This window comes from Salmo trutta, chromosome 1, assembly GCF_901001165.1.
Source record: "Salmo trutta chromosome 1, fSalTru1.1, whole genome shotgun sequence".
NCBI lineage: Eukaryota > Metazoa > Chordata > Actinopteri > Salmoniformes > Salmonidae > Salmo > Salmo trutta.
The window spans coordinates 61061791-61082608 of record NC_042957.1 but is presented as its reverse complement, the minus strand read 5'-3'; the positions used below and the strand labels follow the sequence as shown (position 1 = coordinate 61082608).

General features: G+C 43.5%; 1 protein-coding gene across 4 annotated transcripts in view; it reads right to left on the bottom strand.

The window, feature by feature from the left end:
- The window catches only part of LOC115204081 (acid-sensing ion channel 2), a 480853-nt gene that overhangs the window by 3942 nt on the left and 456093 nt on the right, over positions 1-20818 (bottom strand). For all 4 annotated transcript variants that reach the window (XM_029769392.1, XM_029769399.1, XM_029769408.1 and 1 more), the window contains 5 exons: positions 14560-14710; positions 13305-13361; positions 4333-4486; positions 3609-3700; positions 1781-1860 (listed from right to left, as the gene is read on the bottom strand). In XM_029769392.1, coding sequence (XP_029625252.1) covers positions 1781-1860; positions 3609-3700; positions 4333-4486; positions 13305-13361; positions 14560-14710 — 534 coding nt within the window. The remainder of the gene's footprint in view (positions 1-1780; positions 1861-3608; positions 3701-4332; positions 4487-13304; positions 13362-14559; positions 14711-20818) is intronic.

The following is a 20818-nucleotide window of genomic DNA, read 5'->3' as shown; positions in this document are numbered from 1 at the left end:
AACCATAAAAAGAAAACTAGTAACATAAGAGGAATAAAATACACAAGAATGGAGCTATGTACAGGCAGTACCAGAACCAATCCCTGTGGAGCTATGTACAGGCAGTACCAGAACCGGATCACTGTGGAGCTATGTACAGGCAGTACCAGAACCGGATCACTGTAGAGCTATGTACAGGCAGTACCAGAACCAATCCCTGTGGAGCTATGTACAGGCAGTACCAGAACCAATCCCTGTGGAGCTATGTACAGGCAGTACCAGAACCGGATCACTGTGGAGCTATGTACAGGCAGTACCAGAACCGGATCACTGTGGAGCTATGTACAGGGAGTACCAGAACCGATCCCTGTGGAGCTATGTACAGGCAGTACCAGAACCGATCCCTGTGGAGCTATGTACAGGCAGTACCAGAACCGGATCACTGTGGATCTATATACAGGGAGTACCAGAACCGGATCACTGTAGAGCTATATACAGGGAGTATCAGAACCGGATCACTGTGGAGCTATGTACAGGCAGTACCAGAACCGGATCACTGTGGAGCTATGTACAGGGAGTACCAGAACCGGATCACTGTGGAGCTATGTACAGGCAGTACCAGAACCGATCCCTGTGGAGCTATGTACAGGGAGTACCAGAACCGGATCACTGTGGAGCTATGTACAGGCAGTACCAGAACCGATCCCTGTGGAGCTATGTACAGGGAGTACCAGAACCGGATCACTGTGGATCTATATACAGGGAGTACCAGAACCGGATCACTGTAGAGCTATATACAGGGAGTATCAGAACCGGATCACTGTGGAGCTATGTACAGGCAGTACCAGAACCGGATCACTGTGGATCTATATACAGAGAGTAGCAGAACCGGATCACTGTGGAGCTATGTACAGGCAGTACCAGAACCGGATCACTGTGGAGCTATATACAGGGAGTACCAGAACCGGATCACTGTGGAGCTATATACAGGGAGTACCAGAACCGGATCACTGTGGAGCTATATACAGGGAGTACCAGAACCGGATCACTGTGGAGCTATGTACAGGCAGTACCAGAACTGGATCACTGTGGAGCTATATACAGGGAGTACCAGAACCAGATCACTGTGGAGCTATATACAGGGAGTACCAGAACCGGATCACTGTGCAGGGCTACCAAGTATTTGAGGTAGATATGTACATGAAGGCATGGTAAAGTGACTAGGCATCAGCATATGTAATAATATCTTGACTCAAGGCCAAACGTCACCGAGGCTGTTATTTTAGTGGCAGTCTTTAAAACCACAGCCAGAGCAGCAGCTCTCTCTGTCTGCGACAAAACACCCCGCACAGGCTCCCCATTAAAACATGAGAAAGGTTTGAAAAAAAGTACTTTTCATGAGTATCTCTAAAGCCCAGAGGGCACAGAATGACTGGTTTGTCCTTGGCAGAGCTCCAAGCAGACCAAAGCAGTAGGAGAGAGAGACCAACAGCTGAGCTGACTTAATGAAAAGACTGATCACGCACCTCAATCACTCAGCCCAGACAGATATATGACAAGGCTCTTTCGTCTCAACAATTTAAATGTGAATGTGAATATGTGTGTGTGTGATTGGCCTTGAGTCTGTAGAGAAATGTGTGTGTAACCTATTAGACTGGTGTCTCTGATATGAATTGTTATTCATTTTTTAGTTATTATTTCTTCCGCCAAACATAACTGTCTGTGAGAGTGTTTGATAATGCGTTTGTGAGAATGTGTGTGTCTTTGGATGTTTCAACATGGTGTGTGTTCTATGTCTGACCTCATAGGCGTAGTCAAATAGCTCCAGGATGGTGAGGATACTGGCCCCGATGAACAGACCCATCTGGCCACCTATATCACCTGGAAGATCAATAATACAGTTAGAGAGAGGAGGGAGAGAGCTAGCAAGTACTGGAAACCCAAGAGCTGATCCCTGAAAAGAATCCCCTATGGCAGTTATTGAAAACACTAAACAACTCTATTATCCAAACACACAGGGAAATCAATCAAATTGTTACAGAAATGAAAACCTCCTATTTGACAAATTGGGAAAATGAAACAAAAATACTGAATAAACTAAATTGCTATTTGGCCCTCAAAACAGAATACAAAAACGCTGAATATCTCTACTCTGTCAGAGACACAAAACAGAGACAGATCCTGACCAAATACAGGCTCAGGGAACACCAACTGGCTATAGAAAAATGGAGACACAAAAAGACATGGCTACCCAAAGAAGAGCGTCTATGTGGTCACTGCATTACAGGGGAGGTACAGACAGAGATGCACTTTTTCCTGAGAAATACTCCCAAATAAGATCATAATTTTCAAGAAAATATCTCAATCAATTCCCAACTTCTGTGCATTTACTAATGACTATTCTGGGGGGGGGGGGGGGGGGGGGGGGAGAAACCGCAAATATTACTGCCAATTACAGTATGTATATGATTGCCATAGCCTGACTTCCCATAACCATTAATTCCCTGAAGTATTTACATTGAATATAACTGACAGTAATATATAGTGTAACCATCATCCATGTACATGTTGTTCTTTATTTATTAGCCATTCTTTCTTTTCCTTTTTCTAATCTTATTTTTTATTTAATGAAATGTATCTTAATTTGAATTTGAGAGAGAGAGAGAGAGAGGAGATGGAGAGCGAGAGCGAGAGAGAGAGTGAGAGAGAGAGAGAGGAGATGGAGAGCGAGAGCGAGAGAGAGAGTGAGAGAGAGAGGAGATGGAGAGCCAGAGCGAGAGAGAGAGAGAGAGAGAGAGAGAGGAGATGGAGAGCGAGAGCGAGAGAGAGAGAGAGAGAGAGAGAGAGGAGATGGAGAGCCAGAGAGAGAGAGAGGAGATGGAGAGCCAGAGAGAGAGAGAGGAGATGGAGAGCGAGAGCGAGAGAGAGAGAGAGAGAGAGAGAGAGGAGATGGAGAGCCAGAGAGAGAGAGAGGAGATGGAGAGCCAGAGCGAGAGAGAGAGTGAGAGGAGATGGAGAGCGAGAGCGAGAGAGCGAGAGAGAGAGAGAGAGAGGAGATGGAGAGCCAGAGAGAGAGAGAGGAGATGGAGAGCCAGAGCGAGAGAGAGAGAGAGAGGAGATGGAGAGCGAGAGCGAGAGAGCGAGAGAGAGAGAGAGAGGAGATGGAGAGCCAGAGCGAGAGAGAGAGTGAGAGAGAGAGAGAGAGGAGATGGAGAGCCAGAGAGAGAGAGAGAGTGAGAGAGAGAGAGAGAGGAGATGGAGAGCCAGAGCGAGAGAGAGAGTGAGGAGATGGAAAGCGAGAGCGAGAGAGAGAGAGAGGAGATGGAGAGCGAGAGTGAGAGAGAGAGTGAGAGAGAGAGAGAGGAGATGGAGAGCCAGAGCGAGAGAGAGAGAGAGAGGAGATGGAGAGCCAGAGCGAGAGAGAGAGTGAGAGAGAGAGAGAGGAGATGGAGAGCCAGAGAGAGAGAGAGGAGATGGAGAGCCAGAGCGAGAGAGAGAGTGAGAGAGAGAGAGAGGAGATGGAGAGCCAGAGCGAGAGAGAGAGTGAGAGAGAGAGAGAGGAGATGGAGAGCCAGAGAGAGAGAGAGGAGAAGAAGATAGGTAGGTAATAGCTAGATAGGTGACTATACCCAGTAAGCCTGCCACTTCGTAGGCTTTCTTCTGCTCAATGGTCTCATAGTTCAAGGCCTCAAAGAACACATCCAGGACTAGGATGTTATCCCTGAAAGAGAGACATCGATGAGATCAGATAACACTTCAATCATGTTCAAGAGAAGACAAAACATTTATCTTGATATTGTCATCCTATTTAACTATCAATCAATGAACTGGTAAGTCATCAGTCATTCTTCAGGCCATCAGTCTAAATCCATCAGTTTTTTTAATTGTATTTTTTGAAAGTTTTATTAACCATTAGTCTTTTCAAAGTTTGTTTATCTTTCTGTCAATGGGGAAATAGACATACAGGGCATACTATACCTACTATATCAATAGTTGTATTATCAATTGCCATAAGTAAGGGTACTTATTCTTCTACACTGAACCATATGTCCCATACAATGTCATTAGTAGAGTAGCATCTCAACTGATGACTGGATCCACTAGAGAATGCCTATTGTTATTATCATCAAAATCCCATTACATGATAACATGACGGATCTCTTCAATACCAGGCTCCAGTTCTCTTTCCCATTAGTCTGAGCGTCAAAGACATCTCAGTGTAATATCTTCACTTTCCACCCACACACTATTACTACATATAATATATGTGATACTGTAGGCTGATGTATATTAGATTTTTCCTTCTAATGCATTCATATGTTCCTCTGGAGCCTCCTATAGGCAGGTACTTACGTGATGTATTTCTCAGAGCGGTTGAACTTCTTTTCCAGGTAGCGTGCTGAGGTCTTACTGGGGATCTTGACCATGGACAGCTCCTTGTTGTAGCGTGTCATGTTGCATGGTGTCCTACAGATGCAGTTACTACTCTCCAGCATTGACAGCTTGGCTACAGTGGAGAAGACAGGGAGACATGAAGGAGAGGATGAAGGGAGGGATGGAAGAGGGGTAATGGGTGAGGATGGGGGAGAGGGAGGGAAGAGGGGTAATGGGTGAGGATGGGGGAGAGAGTGGAGAGGGAGAGTTGACTTTAGTTTGAGGGCAACTGAGGGTACACACACAAACACACACCCATCTCAACAGCATTCCCTACAGTATATACCTCAGAATGGCCATACGTCTTGATGCACTTAGCAGAAATGTCAGAGTCTATTTAACAGTATACATGTTTTACCTGGGACAGTGTACTAAAGACATAATGATGGGAGAAAATAAATGTTGATCCTTCTGCCTCCAGGATGATCTATTTGTAGATACTGAAGGGTGGTTAGTCTAATTGCTACTGCTATTTTCTTTATGGGGTAGATTTAATATTGCAGATAGATTGTAGCTTCCATCAATATAATTGTATTTATCATTTCCAATCCCCCATATATTTTTTTGTAAATGTGTACATATGGCATTAAAAATATATTTCCTTTATTATTTTCAGCTAACACTACCACCCCTCCCCTAATTGGAGTAAACTAATGAACAACAACACTTAGGATTGTACACACTATAGACCTTTTACGGACACAATCTATTTTACAATAGTTATATATATATTTTTAGTTTGCTGCTGCTAGTTTGTTTTTAGTCCTGTCCTTCCTCTACCCTCAACCTCTCCAAGGGAAGCACAGCCGAGAGCTGCCCAGTGGCACGGGCCTACCAGACGAGCTAAACTACTTCTATGCTTGCTTCGAGGCAAATGACACTGAAACATGCATGAGAGCACCAGCTGTTCTGGAAGACTATGTGATCACGTTCTCCGCAGCCAATGTGAGTAAGAACTTAAAAAAAGTCAACATTCACAATGCTGCAGGGCCAGACGGATTACCAGGACGTGTATTGTGAGCATGCGCTGACCAACTGGCAAGAGTCTTCACTGACATTTTCAACCTCTCCCTGACCGAGTCTGTAATACCAACATGTTTCAAGCAGACCACCATAGTCCCTGTGCCCAAGAACACTAAAGTAACCTGCTTAAATGACTACCAACCTGTAGCACTCACGTCTGTAGCCATGAAGTGCTTTGAAAGGCTGGTCATGGCTCACATCAACACCATTATCCCAGAAACCCTAGACCCACTCCAATTTGCATACTGCCCCAACAGATCCACAGATGATGCAATCTCTATTGCACTCCAAACTGCCCTTTCCCACGTGGACAAAAGGAACACCTGTGTGAGAATGCTATTCATTGACTACAGCTCAGGGTTCAACACCATAAACACCTCAAAGATCATCACTAAGCTAAGGACCCTGGGACTAAACACCCCCCTTTGCAACTGGATCCTGGACTTCCTGACGGGCCGCCCCCAGGTGGTAAGGGTAGGTAACAAAACATCCGCCACACTGATCCTCAACACAGGGGCCCCTCGGGGGTGTGCGCTCAGCCCCCTCCTGTACTCCCTGTCCACTCATGACTACACGGCGAGGCACGACTCCAACACCATAATTAAGTTTGCAGATGACACAACAGTTGTAGGTCTGATCACCGACAACGACGAGACAGCCTATATAGAGGAGGTCAGAGACCTGGCCGTGTGGGGCCAGGACAACAACCTCTCCCTCAACGTGATCAAGACAAAGGAGATAATTGTGGACTACAGGAAAAAGAGGACCGAGCATGCCACCATTCTCGTCAATTGGGCTGTAGTGGAGCAGGTTGAAAGCTTCAAGTTCCTTGGTGTCCACATCACCAACAAACTAACATGGTCCAAGCACACCAAGACAGTCGTGAAGAGGGCACGACAAAACCTCTGGAGACTGAAAAGATTTGGCATGGGTCCTCAGATCCTTAAAAGGTTCTACAGCTGCACCATCGAGAGCATCTTTACTGGTTGCATCACTGCCTCGTATGGCAAACTGCCCGGCCTCCGACCGCAAGGCACTACAGAGGGTAGTGAGTAGGGTCCAGCCATACCAGCCATATCAGCCATATCAGGACCTCTATACCAGGCTGTGTCAGAGGAAGACTCCAGCCACCCTAGTCATAGACTGTTCTCTCTGCTACCGCAGGGCAAGCGGTACCGGAGCACCAAGTCCAGGTCCAAGAGGCTTCTAAACAGCTTCTACCCCCAAGCCATAAGACTCCTGAACATCTAATCAAATGGCTACCCAGACTATTTTCACCGTTGCAACTCTCTGTTTTTATCATCTATGCAAAGTCACTTTAATAACTCTACCTACATGTACATATTACCTCAATTACCTTGACTAACCGGTGCCCCCGCACATTGACTCTGTACCGGTACCCCCCCCTGTATATAGTCTCGCTATTGTTATTTTACTGCTGCTCTTCAATTACTTGTTACTTTTATTTCTTACTCTTATTCGTATTTTTTATTTAAAAAATATACATTTTTTATATTTTTTGTATATCTAAAAAAATGTAAATAATTAACTGCATTGCTAGTTGTGGCTCGTAAGTAAGCATTTCACTGTAAGGTTGTATATAGTTGTATATGTTGTATTCGGCACATGCGACTAATACAAATTTGATTTGATTTGATCTATTTCTAATGTCCATCCAGTTTGATTTCTATTTGCCATATATTTTTAACTGTGCTGTTTCACAAAAGTTCTGACCCTGTATACATTTTACAGACACAGCATATTTTACATTTGTTATCTTCTTGCTATTTGTCCCACCCTTCAGCTCCATTCAATCCCTCCCATCTATCTCTTCACACCATTTATATTGGATTTCCATTTGCCATATATTTTTCAACTGTGCTGTGATGCTTCACAAAAGTTCTGAACCTTTCTATTCTCATAGTTATTACCGATTGTAAATTAACTATTACCCTCAACAACTGTGGACACTGTAAATGCCCTCATGAAATACACAGGAATGTTTTATGAATTTTCCAGACATTTCTATCCATTCCTGGAAGTATAAAAATACTAGTCTAATCTGTCTGGTCCTATCCAAATCAATTTCCTCTGACAATAACCAGTCTCACTCACATTCTCAACACATTCTAGCCTGCTGCTAGGTTCCCTTAATGCATAAAAATATCAAATCTGATCTCCCAACCCTAATCTCTCACTGTGACAATAGTATGGCAGTCTCCCCAGCTCGCCCTGGGCAGGGCGGAGTCTCCCTTGGATTACTAATAGCCTTCAGGGCCAAGTGGTCACGTAATTGCAACAGGAAATTCAATATGGCACCTCAGTCGCTTTTCATTCTCATTCAAATAAGGGGTTATTGGATCCGGGTAGCAGTGTGCATTCATAACCCTGATTTACACACTCTCTCCCTCTCTCTATTTCTCTCTCTCCCCACATCACTATCTTACTCTCTTTCCTCTTCTTCCCTACCTCTCTATTTCCTTCGCTCTCTCTCCCTCTATCGTTCTGTCTTTCTCTCTCTATTTCTCTCTCTCTATCCACCGTCTCATCTCTGTCAAAAACAATTATTCTAACCAAATCGTCTGCTTTATTTCATATTTCCAAGCTTATTAAGAAACAGTGTTTTTAATGACTTAACACTCTCCATTACGCTGTCTTTGGCTGTGAACAGAATGTTATATTTAAGCTAGCAGTTGTTCAACCCGGAGACAAGCTAATCCTTTTTATTGTACGTTTGGTTTAAAACCATTATGTGAGATGAGAGGATCTTCTGTTATTCATCCTGCAATGAAACCGCATTTCTAAAACGATTACGCTAGTAACGTGATTGTATGATCACTTTACTGTGGGCAATGCTATCCAAGTCCACATTTCACAGGACAACAAATGTCTGTGTTTTCCCCTGTGTGTATAATTAGGCACAGAGAAGATTTCTGTGTTCCTCTGTAATCTGGTCACAGGACCCTTCAGTGAGAACCGATGCTGCTGTCTTCCATTAAAACAGAAGCCAAACTGTTTCTGTCTCCCAAACTTCTTGACTGACACATTGGTATAAAAAAAGAACAACTTCAAACTTTACTAAGTGAAAATGGTGCGGTGGGTATATCAAATTGGTTCACAGTCTAACTAGGAACTGATTTGCATAGAATTATTGCGTCTGTGTGTTCGGATGGAATAAGCACAGCCATTTCAAATTAAACCAATTCAGGAGGAGTGAGAGGGAGCGAGCGAGAGGGAGCGAGAGGGAGCTGGCCAGGCTGGACCAAGCACAAGAGGGTACTCTAGCTCTAGCTTTCCACAGTCTCCACAGGCTTCATATCCTCTTTATTTGAGACACATTGCCTAATTACAGTGGACGAGTCAGGGCCAAAGCGTAATAATTACCAGTGTTTGTGTGTGTCTGTCGCCCGGTAGGTAACAGAATGAGAGAACGTCTCCCCTTAATGATATCAGCAGGGGAGTTAGACACCTCTACTACACAAAACACATAAACACTTTTCAATAAAGTTAATTTAGAGGAATAAACAAGGTCATGTCTCATCTGATTTTCATTTATCCCTCCAGTAAAGTATGAGTCTGTGGTAAAGGTAAAGGTATAAAAACAGCCTAATAAAAAATTACACGAAGGAGAAAGTGAGAATAAAACAGAAAATAACAGTTCAATATAGATGGGCTTAGGCACAAAATGAGATCCTACTGTATGTGAATTATCCTACTGTATGTGAGTGATCCTACTGTATGTGAATGATTCTACTGTATGTGAATGCATACAGCTCCCCCTCCTCTCAACACACACAGATAAACACAGATTCCTTATTTGTAATATATACAGTACAGTATGAAAGTAAAATGAACCGAGGGAGGATTCTAGACCTGGCTTTTCTTGAGGAAGAAAAACACAGCTGAGTAAATACTAATCCTAAATACCAGGGCCAACCAGCACAAATAGAGAACCTCTGTATTCTCTATGAATGATCAATAATACATGTGTAGCTAACTAATACAGAATGTGTCAAATCTTTTGGGAATTGATAAGACACTTGTGTTGACACAATGTACCTATGCCTTTCCTTCATGCTATCTTTATGTCCCCTAGCCCATGGAGAAACAGGAATTCTATGATGTCAAATCATTTCTGCCGAATCAAACCAAACTGCAACAACAAGAGGATGAGTGAGAGAGAGGAGGAGGGAGGTGTTGCACTCCCAGTAAGTATTCTATTAATACGAAGCACTGCAGCAACGCATAATATTTTACCACGAACACTACTCTTTTGTCCACTTGAGACTACGGGTTTCCTGGGGAAGTTGTGAAGCACCGGGGAAGCTGTGAAGTGCGCTGTACAGCCTGCACTCTAGCCTGTTGTGTGATTGTGTTTATGAGTCTGTTATTAAAGAATGTGAAACCATGTTGTGTATGTTAACTATTGCCTGATTCTGTTCATGAGTCTGTTATTAAATATGTATGTTTCCCGCTTTTCATTAAATCATGTATGGCTATTGTATTTGTTCATATGGGCAGAATATTGTATAGCTGGGTTCCCCAACTGGCGGCTCATGGGCCCAATTTTTTTAATGTATTTTTATTGATTGACATCAAAGACTGTAAAAACACCAGGAAATAAGCTCCAAGTGATTTTAATATAACAAATCTGTTCCAAAGTATTCCCATGCGTAATAGAGAGACACATCGTATACAAATGTAAGCAAGGTTTGACATTTTTTTGTCAAACATATTTGTTTGGGCATCTTGTGGTCAATTTGCAATCTACAAGTTATTTGTAATTATGTTCCGGCCCCCAAACCATCCGCTCAAGAAAAAAATCAAGTTGATGATCCCTGTTGGATAGGCTATATTGCCTACAGAAATTGGTTCAGTTATAGCCTAAAATAATTGTGTTCATATGGGTAGAATATTGTTTATTAGGTACACCATCCCGTTCACAAAATTGGTTCACTCCTACAGACAGTGAGTCATGTGGTGTCAAGGATACTGGCTGGTGGTGTTGGTGTAAAGGTGTGGGGAATGTTTTCCTGGCACACGTTAAGTCCCTTGATACCAATTGAGCAATGGTTCCATACCCCGAAGAATGCAGGCTGTTCTGGAGGCAAAGGTGGGTCCGACCCGGTACTAGATGGATGTGCCCTAATAAACTGACCACTGAGTGGATATCAATTCATTCATATGGTTATATAAAGGCTGAAGGCTAAAAACAGCCTATACTATATCTGGACCTATATCTAGTTTCTACAATCTATTTTCATTTTAAATCATGGTTTTTGGTTTTCTCTAGTTGTTACGCCATCCACTAACACCAACCATTTACTATAAAACATTTATCAACAAAAAAGCTTAGCAAAATACAAAAAATTACGGGGCAAAAATAAGTAGGCCTACATTTATTTTTTCAAATAACCCAAAAAATACAAGAGTAGGCTACATGACAATGAAGCTCCATAAAAACAAGTTCACAAACAAATCATCCAAGAATGTGCTTAGTGTTCTGGTCTCATAAGGATTGTGGAGTCATTGAAAGGGTTGAACTTGAAGAAGTGTCCAAGTAGACTAGGTGCTCATTTCTCTCAGATGGATTTTGGAGTGTTCACAACTGCTACTTGAAAGTGTAGGCAACGCGCTTCAGGTAAGACTCCATCCGTTGAGTTGTGGTGTAGGCTACTTCTCAACCAGCAACTTCAGATCCTTCTTTTGCTTATGGTAGCAGGGTCTTTGCCATGGCGGTGGAATGCCAGCAAGTTGCTGTTTCCTTCTCATTTCACCTCCTTGCTGCTGTCGTTGCAATGCCTCGATGAACTTCCAAATGGTGGGGTGGGTAGCACCAAGATTCAACAAAAAAGTTCAATGCCAGCTCTCCACTCCATTGTTGGTCTTTGCCAAGTCTTGCAGGACAGCATCGTAGCAGCACCAAAATTCTGAAAATAAAAAAATAGATAGAAGCATTATAGCAACATTTTTATTGGCCTTGGGCATGATGTCATCAATAGTAAGAAAAATAATAATAAAGCCATTATTATGTTAAACAAGCCATACATATGGGAAACATTGGCTTTCTTCCAATGAGTCCGACTTTCTCCCCAACCCATGTTACCTCAAAGCATGTCAGGGGGTCCTCCAGTTGAAAGAACCAGGTATCCAGACACTGTAACCTCCTCATTCAGGGTTATGTGACATCGGCATTTCAAAGTGTGATATTCGGTGCACGTTCCTGTCTGTAGGGGTAGCCTTCATGCAGCAGGATATTTTTTCCACGCACCCAGTGGATAAATTCGGTTCCACTGTAGCTTTCTCTGACCTCCTCTAAGAATAACGAATGAGGAGGGTAGCGGTGCAAGATCTTTTTGAGCAGAATATTTGGATTATTAGCATATGAACGACATGAAATTCGAAGCCATCCATCCAACACATTTATTCAGAGGCCTAGTTATTGTTCATTAGCAGCATACATTTGCATTCATTTTCTTAAATCTCTTAAAATAGCTTATACTCTTCTTGTGCAATGTATAGCCTACTGCACTATAATGCCAGCCGAGATCTGCCGCAGATGTATTTTTTAAACATGACTTAAAAAAACTTAAGCCTATGCAACATTAACCAATTAAAACTGTTCTGTAGCAATTAGGTTTGTGCTGTAGGCTATAGGCCCAATACATTATCACTATGCTATGCTTGAATTGCCCTGCCAATTCTGAAATGATATATATTTTGAAATGGTATATGATCACATTGGTACAGGATCATTTGTTGTATTACTTTTGAGGCACAGCTGAGTGAGTATAATATATATATGTTTTTACTGGACTGATGACCAGCATCTGATAGTCAGTCTGAGGGGAGGAAGGGAGCAGCGGTGAGGCTGCCTCTCATTCGACTCAACAATACCGTCCCTCCGCTCTCCCTCCCTTAGCTGATGGAAAAGCTAAATTCACACTGCATTATTTATGCCTCATGCACCAATTCATGTTGTTACTCCTATGACCAGAGAAAGTGAAATATTCCCAGATATTAAAAAAGACACAAGCCGCTAATAATAACAAGGCAAGCTTATCGGAACACTTTGCTATGCTCATCTATTGCAGATGCAGTGCTGGTTATAGCGTGAGTGGAAGTAGGGAGAACGTACATTTTATGGCTCATAAAAATGTTGAACAAAGTGACAGTGCTGGATAACAACTTAAACATGTAATGTACTTACTCATATAAACAGGCTTATAGGTGCACTTGATTTGCTCTCTGGGCCTGCTGGGTAGGTGGAGTTCTACCTTCAGAATCATGAAATCATTTGAAATGGGGACACTTTGCCTTCCCGGAGCTAGGGCTGCTGAATCAACTGCATCTACAGTCAACAGCGCCAAACAAATTCAAAAAATAGGAACAGAAGGCTTTATTGTTATTTTTTTTACAGAAATGTTTGGTGATCGACAAGGAATGCCTTGTTGGTGACCACTGCTATAGCCTATAGATAATTTTCTGCCCATATGAATACATGTATTTTAGGCCATTTAGGATAATTGTTATTTAGGCCATTGGCCCAGTTTTATTGTAAGGAATTTTAATTGGTCAACCACAGGCTAGGGCTGGGTTATAAATGACATCCTGTTCTTTGTTCAAGCTATGCGTGATTTAATGAAAAGTAGCAAACAGACACAATTTTTTTCACATTCTTTAATTAAAGACTCAGAAACAGAAACAGGCAGTAGGCGATACAGCCGGCTTCACAGTTTCCTGCCAAATAGGCCTACAAAGAAACTTGACGATGTTGAATGCGCGAGGGGGTCTGTGCGCTGCGTAGTACCTTCGACAAAAAGACATGTAAGCGTGTGCGTTTGTGTGCATTCATATTTTTGACTTACCAAGGGCAGGCTCGGCACAGTCTTTGTACTGTTCAGGGGTACAGAATGGAGAATCACCTAGAAGGACAGAAGGAGCACAGAAGGAAGGGGAGGAAAGTCCAGATTCAGCTTTTCTGCTAGATATGTTTATGAAATGTCGTGCCTCTGAATGACTTATGAGTTTGAGAAAAACAAACTGTAAACAGCTCAGATTTCTGTAGAATATGGTTACAAAGCTATCAGTGATTTACTAAAGTTACCGGAATCTTCAGTAATTTGGGGTAATTAACAAAAAATCTATGGCAATCTATCGTAACTTTGGTAATTTATTCTTGAATAACATAAATCTGTGTCCATTTTGTTCATGAGTTTCTAGTAGCTAGACCATATGGGTCAAGAGAAAATAGCCTAATTAATGAAAAAAACATCTAACTCTTCCAACTATTGACTTTTCTTCACACCTGCCACCAATTTGACACCAAAACATTGACAACAAATACATAGTAAAATAAATTAAAGTGTGTAAAAAAATGATAAAGGATATTATGATGAAACTCTCATATTAAACACCAATGGTATTCCCTAAGTTGATGGTTTATATTTATGGTCATGTTTTACAGCTTTGTCATATTTATTTAGTTTTTGTTGATATTTTAAAATCATCTTATTTAATGATGTTTTATATTCTGCATGTGATACGACCACACAGGGGCCATAGATAACACCTGGGATAATCTGGAGTACCCAAAAGGGCCAATAGATGTTTTATGATAGATTACACAAAATCCTTGAAAGACACCAAAATTCTGATAGTTTAATGGTAAACTGTGAACGTTTCCAGTAAAAAACCCTCCCTTTGCAACCCTACTGTGGAAGCAGTCAAGGAGACTCGCAACATGCAAAAATCTACCACACCTAAAGAGAGTGTGAGAGAGAGAAATAGAGCTTTGTGTGGAGCAAGGTGATAGACAAGCCTTGGAGCAGAAAGCTTTAATACACCAACACAAACCTTGACCTTACACCTTACAGCTCTTTGACCTTTTCAAACCCACCACAGACTTTAGATTACTTTATCAACCACAACAACTACTGTAACTCCTTTATCAAACTTTCCTCACCTTGTTCTATGTCTTCAAATATTCCTTGATGAAAAAACATGGCCCATAGCCCAAACAATTGTTTTTGTTTTGCCCATGGCCCAGACAATGCAATATTACAGACTCTATCCACATGTTTTGTTTAGTGTGAAAAGGGGAAAGAAAGTGTGTGCTCTTACCGGGCATGTGCACCATCCTGCAGTTACAGTTTTCCACGATGTAGCGTGTCTCACAGTCGATCCTGCAAGCTGTCACACTATAGACCTGGAAGAAGCCAGAGTCTAGCGCCTTGGACTCACACTCTCCCCACGGAGGAGGCAGGTAGGTCAGCTACAACACAGGAGAGGCACAGTGGAGGGATGGAGCAGAGAGACAGAGAGAGAGAGAGAGAGTGACAGGGAAAAACACTCAGCTGAAGTCTAAAACTCCCATAGACACATAGGCGATGTCATGGTGTTATTGTGATTTAGAGCCATCAGAGAGAGGTTCCAAAAGGCCCTCTCTAGAACACAGCAGGCTAGATGACAGAGGAACAAAAGGAAGGTCTGGCCAACAGAATGGGTTGAGTGGGACACATTCACAGTACAGTCTCTCGCTGTGAAAACTCACAACAGGTTCCAAGAACACAAAAGCTCCAAATGTTCCCCCCTCTCGCACCCACCCCACCCCCATGGCTCTGGAGACGGGAACAGCAGACGAGGAGAGAGGGACACCAGGAGGAGCTGTGTGAGCGCCCATCTGCCCTGCATGCAGGTGGCCCTCTCCAGCCGCTCCGCTACTCTCCGTTCAGCATCCATCACCCAGCACCCCCTGCATTGTGGGAGATGCAGTTTCCTCAGCCAAATACCAGTTCTTGGACCAAAATAATCCTTATCCTGCCAGGTCAGATTTGGCTGTGGAATGTCTGTTAGCACAGATAACATTGGAGAAGAATCCATCCAATCAGAGACTGATACTGTATCCATGCATCCAGATTAGTTTGTTGTTGTTAACTTGAACACAGAATTCCCTCGATATCAGCAAGCGAGACGTTGATTTTCAAATCAAATCAAATCAAAGTTTATTTGTCACGTGCGCCGAATACAACAGGTGTAGACCTTACAGTGAAATGCTTACTTACAGACTCGAACCAATAGTGAAAAAAAGGTGTTAGGTGAACAATAGGTATGTAAAGAAATAAAACAACAGTAAAAAGACAGGCTATATACAGTAGCGAGGATATAAAAGTAGCGAGGCTACATACAGACACCGGTTAGTCAGGCTGATTGAGGTAGTATGTACATGTAGATATGGTTAAAGTGACTATGCATATATGATGAACAGAGAGTAGCAGTAGCGTAAAAGAGGGGTTGGCGGGTGGTGGGTGGCCGGACACAATGCAGATAGACCGGTTAGCCAATGTGCGGGAGCACTGGTTGGTCGGCCCAATTGAGGTAGTATGTACATGAATGTATAGTTAAAGTGACTATGCATATATGATAAACAGAGAGTAGCAGCAGCGTAAAAGAGGGGTTGGGGGTGGGGGGGGGGGGTGGCACACAATGCAAATAGTCCGGGTAGCCATTTGATTACCTGTTCAGGAGTCTTATGGCTTGGGAGTAAAAACTGTTGAGAAGCCTTTTTGTCCTAGACTTGGCACTCCAGTACCGCTTGCCATGCGGTAGTAGAGAGAACAGTCTATGACTTGGGTGGCTGGGGTCTTTGACAATTTTTTGGGCCTTCCTCTGACACCGCCTGGTGTAGAGGTCCTGGGCGGCAGGCAGCTTAGCCCCAGTGATCTACTGGGCCGTACGCACTACCCTCTGTAGTGCCTTGCGGTCAGAGGCCGAGCAGTTGCTATACCAGGCAGTGATGCAACCAGTCAGGATGCTCTCGATGTTGCAGCTGTAAAACCTTTTGAGGATCTCAGGACCCATGCCAAATCTTTTTAGCTTCCTGAGGGGGAATAGGCTTTGTCGTGCCCTCTTCACGACAGTCTTGGTGTGTTTGGACCATGATAGTTTGTTGTTGATGTGGACACCGAGGAACTTGGAGCTCTCAACCTGCTCCACTACAGCTCGATTTAAACACGACTAATGAAGCCAACACTTAAAAACATTTCAAACTAGCCCTGGCCTCACTCATATACTGTAGGTCTGGCCACGCTCCTATAGGTCTCCATTCACAATTAAACAGGTCTTCCCTAAAGGCCAGCTGTTCATCACTTCTAGGAAGATAGACTTTCCCAGCACCGTCGATTTCATTAAGATGAGAGGCAGGTGCTCCTCAGCAGCAGTCAGTCCATCACCTTTCCCATCACCTTCATACCTCTGCTAATCTTTCCTCTTGTCCTAATTGGAATGGGCTCTGGCTGATGTATAACACTATTATCCTGCTGTAATCAAATGTCAAATCATCAGAGTAGATAGATGTCAGCGCCCACTATGGGGTGAACTGATGACCTGATTAAATACACTCCAATGACGGCCAGGACCCTCTCTGCCCCTCCCCACACATTATTCATCAATGACCAGACACTCTGCCATTGGGAAGCACGTCAGCAATTAGAAAGCATATTAGAAACTGATCAAAACTAAAATGCAACAGTTGAATCAACAAGGGGCATAATTCAAGTTGTCGACTCTAGATTTGGAATTAGGCTTTGGGAGCTCTACATGGATTTGCTAACTTTGGGGATTTTGTTGAAAATCGGAGCTGTGAGTTTGGAGTTTTATTAACGAACCAGTACAGTATAGTATATAAGTCCATCCCTCTCCCGTGGACACTAGGTTGCCAAGACCAAAAATACATTACTGAGACGCATCCAGAAGACACAGGAGAGAGAGAGGCTCAGGGTCTTTAATGGAATTGTAATGTACAGGCACGGGAATGCCCTTGTGACTTCTGTGGAAAGCATAGCAAAGAACACTTTAATATTTGAAACTCCCCTATACTTAAAATAATGAGAAAATACAGAGGGTTATCAAAGAACACAGGCAATCCAGTGTGTGTGTGTGTGTGTGTGTGTGTGTGTGTGTGTGTGTGTGTGTGTGTGTGTGTGTGTGTGTGTGTGTGTGTGTGTGTGTGTGTGTGTGTGTGTGTGTGTGTGTGTGTGTGTGTGTGTGTGTGTGTCTGTGTTCATGCATTATTAAGTGCCTATAGTGGCTGTGTTCTTTGGCTTCTGTGCACTTATTTTTTTTTGATGAAGTGGCTTTTATCTGGAAGTAATAATACGAGTTCATTTGAGTGCATGACTTCAGCTCCGCCTCACAATTGAGCTGTCTGGTTGGATCTGATTACAATCGCACACCAATGACCACAGGCAGCCATTGTACTTTTACAAAGTCCCCACAGTACTGCTAATCATTAAGACATATCGGCTATATTCAGCCTTATTATAAGCATGGTCATCACATGGCGTCTCACAAGATGTCCTCGGGTTGGCTCTGTCAGGAACTGAAGTTGTGCCACGCTGCAGGAACACAAGGGCCAAGCCACAGTGGGAAGTCTGGGGAATCTTTGAATTCAAAGTGCAAAGAGGAGTTAATTAGCTGGTGTCTAAATTTACTGTGTTTCCCACTGTGCTGGTGCAATGGGGAGGATGAAGGATGATGATGCTGAGCCTGTCACACAGACAGATCTGAGCTGAAGCTGAGACTGCTGGGAGCTCTACGGCCCAGGGGGCCTGCCTGGCCACTCCATGATTGAAGGCCTCCAGAGTCGCCTGCCTGCCTGCCTGCCTGCCTGCCTGCCTGCCTGCCTGCCGCACAGTAGACCTTCTCTGTATGCTTATCGCTAGCAGACTTTTACTTTCTTTTTCCTCTTCTCATCTTTTTCAGGACGTGAGTTTTTTTTTAACTTCTGGAAATGACTGAACATGTTTTGGATCTTCCTTCTTCGTTCCCTTTTTTAAATGATGGTAGTTAATACAGTTTATTATACATTTATTGAACAGTTTCTTCTTTATATGTACAGTGCCTTCAGAAAGTATTCATACCCCTTGACTTATTCCAGATTTTGTTGTGTTACAGCCTGAATTCAAAATGGATTAAATTGGGGTATTTTTCTCACTCATCTACACACAATACCCCATAATGACAAAATGAAATTGTTTTTGGAAATTTTTGCAAATGTATTGAAAATGGGGGGCATTAATATCAATTTACATAAGTATTCACACCCCTGAGTCAATACTTTGTAGAAGCACCGTTGGCAGCGATTACAGCTGTGTTTTTCTGGGTAAGTCCATAAGAGCTTTCCACACCTCGATTGTGCAACATTTCTCCACTATTCTTTTCAAAATTCTCCAATCTCTGTCAATTTGGTTGTTGATCATATAGACAACCATTTTCAGGTCTTGCCATAGATTTTCAAGTAGATTTAAGTAGGCATACCATAACAAAGGGGTTGAATACTTATTGACTCGACATTTCAGCTTTTCATTTTCAATTAGTTTGTACAAATATCAAAAACCATAATTCCACTTTGAAATGATGAGGTATTGTGTGTAGGCCAGTGACACAAAATCTCTATATGAATCCATTTTAAATTCAGGCTGTAACACAACAAAATGTAGAGAAAGTCAAGGGGTGGAAATACTTTATAAAGGTACTGTATAGGTTTTCTGCTTTATCAGTCCATGGTTGTGGACTACAGGAAAAGGAGGACCAAGCACACCTCCATTCTCATCGACGGGGCTGTAGTGGAGCAGGTTGAGAGCTTCAAGTTCCTTGGCGTCTACATCACCGACAAACTAACATGGTCCAAGCACACCAAGACAGTCGTGAAGAAGGCACGACAAAACCAATTCCCCCTCAGGAGATTGAAAAGATTTGGTATGGGTCCTCAGATCCTGATAAGGTTTTACAGGTGCACCATCGAGAGCATCCTGACGGGTTGCATCACTGCCTGGTATGGCAACTGCTCGGCCTCCGACCGCAAAGCACTACAGAAGGTAGTGCGTACGGCCCAGTACAGTAATTCACCGGGGCCAAGCTTCCTGCCATCGAGGACCTCTATACCAGGTAGTGTCAGAGGAAGGCCCTAAAAATGGTCAATGACTCCAGCCACCCTAGTTATAGACTGTTCTCTCTGCTACCGCACGTGCAAGCGGTACCAGAGCGCTGAGTTTAGGTCCAAGAGGCTTCTAAACAGCTTCTATCCCCAAGCCATAAGACTCCTGAACAGCTAATCAAATGGCTACCCAGACTATTTGCCCCCCCCCCCCCCACGCTGCTGCTACTTTCTGTTATTATCCATGCATAGTCACTTTAATAACACTACCAACATGTACATATTACTTCAATTACCTCGACACCGGTGCCCCCGCACATTAACTCTGTACCGGTACCCCCTGTATATAGCCTCCACATTGACTCTGTACCGGTACCCCCTGTATATAGCCTCCACATTAACTCTGTACCGGTACCCCCTGTATATAGCCTCCACATTGACTCTGTACCGGTACCCCCTGTATATAGCCTCCACATTGACTCTGTACCGGTACCCTCTGTATATAGCCTCCACATTGACTCTGTACCGGTACCCTCTGTATATAGCCTCCACATTGACTCTGTACCGGTACCCCCTGTATATAGCCTCCACATTGACTCTGTACCGGTACCCTCTGTATATAGCCTCCACATTGACTCTGTACCGGTACCCCCTGTATATAGCCTCCACATTGACTCTGTACCGGTACCCCTGTATATAGCCTCCACATTAACTCTGTACCGGTACCCCCTGTATATAGCCTCCACATTAACTCTGTACCGGTACCCCCTGTATATAGCCTCCACATTGACTCTGTACCGGTACCCCCTGTATATAGCCTCCACATTGACTCTGTACCGGTACCCCCTGTATATAGCCTCCACATTGACTCTGTACCGGTACCCCCTGTATATTGCCTCCACATTAACTCTGTACCGGTACCCCCTGTATATAGCCTCCACATTAACTCTGTACCGGTACCCCCTGTATATAGCCTCCACATTGACTCTGTACCGGTACCCCCTGTATATAGCCTCCACATTGACTCTGTACCGGTACCCCCTGTATATAGCCTCCACATTGACTCTGTACCGGTACCCCCTGTATATAGCCTCCACATTGACTCTGTACCGGTACCCCCTGTATATAGCCTCCACATTAACTCTGTACCGGTACCCTCTGTATATAGCCTCCACATTGACTCTGTACCGGTACCCCTGTATATAGCCTCCACATTGACTCTGTACCGGTACCCCCTGTATATAGCCTCCACATTGACTCTGTACCGGTACCCCCTGTATATAGCCTCCACATTGACTCTGTACCGGTACCCTCTGTATATAGCCTCCACATTGACTCTGTACCGGTACCCCCTGTATATAGCCTCCACATTAACTCTGTACCGGTACCCTCTGTATATAGCCTCCACATTAACTCTGTACCGGTACCCCCTGTATATAGCCTCCA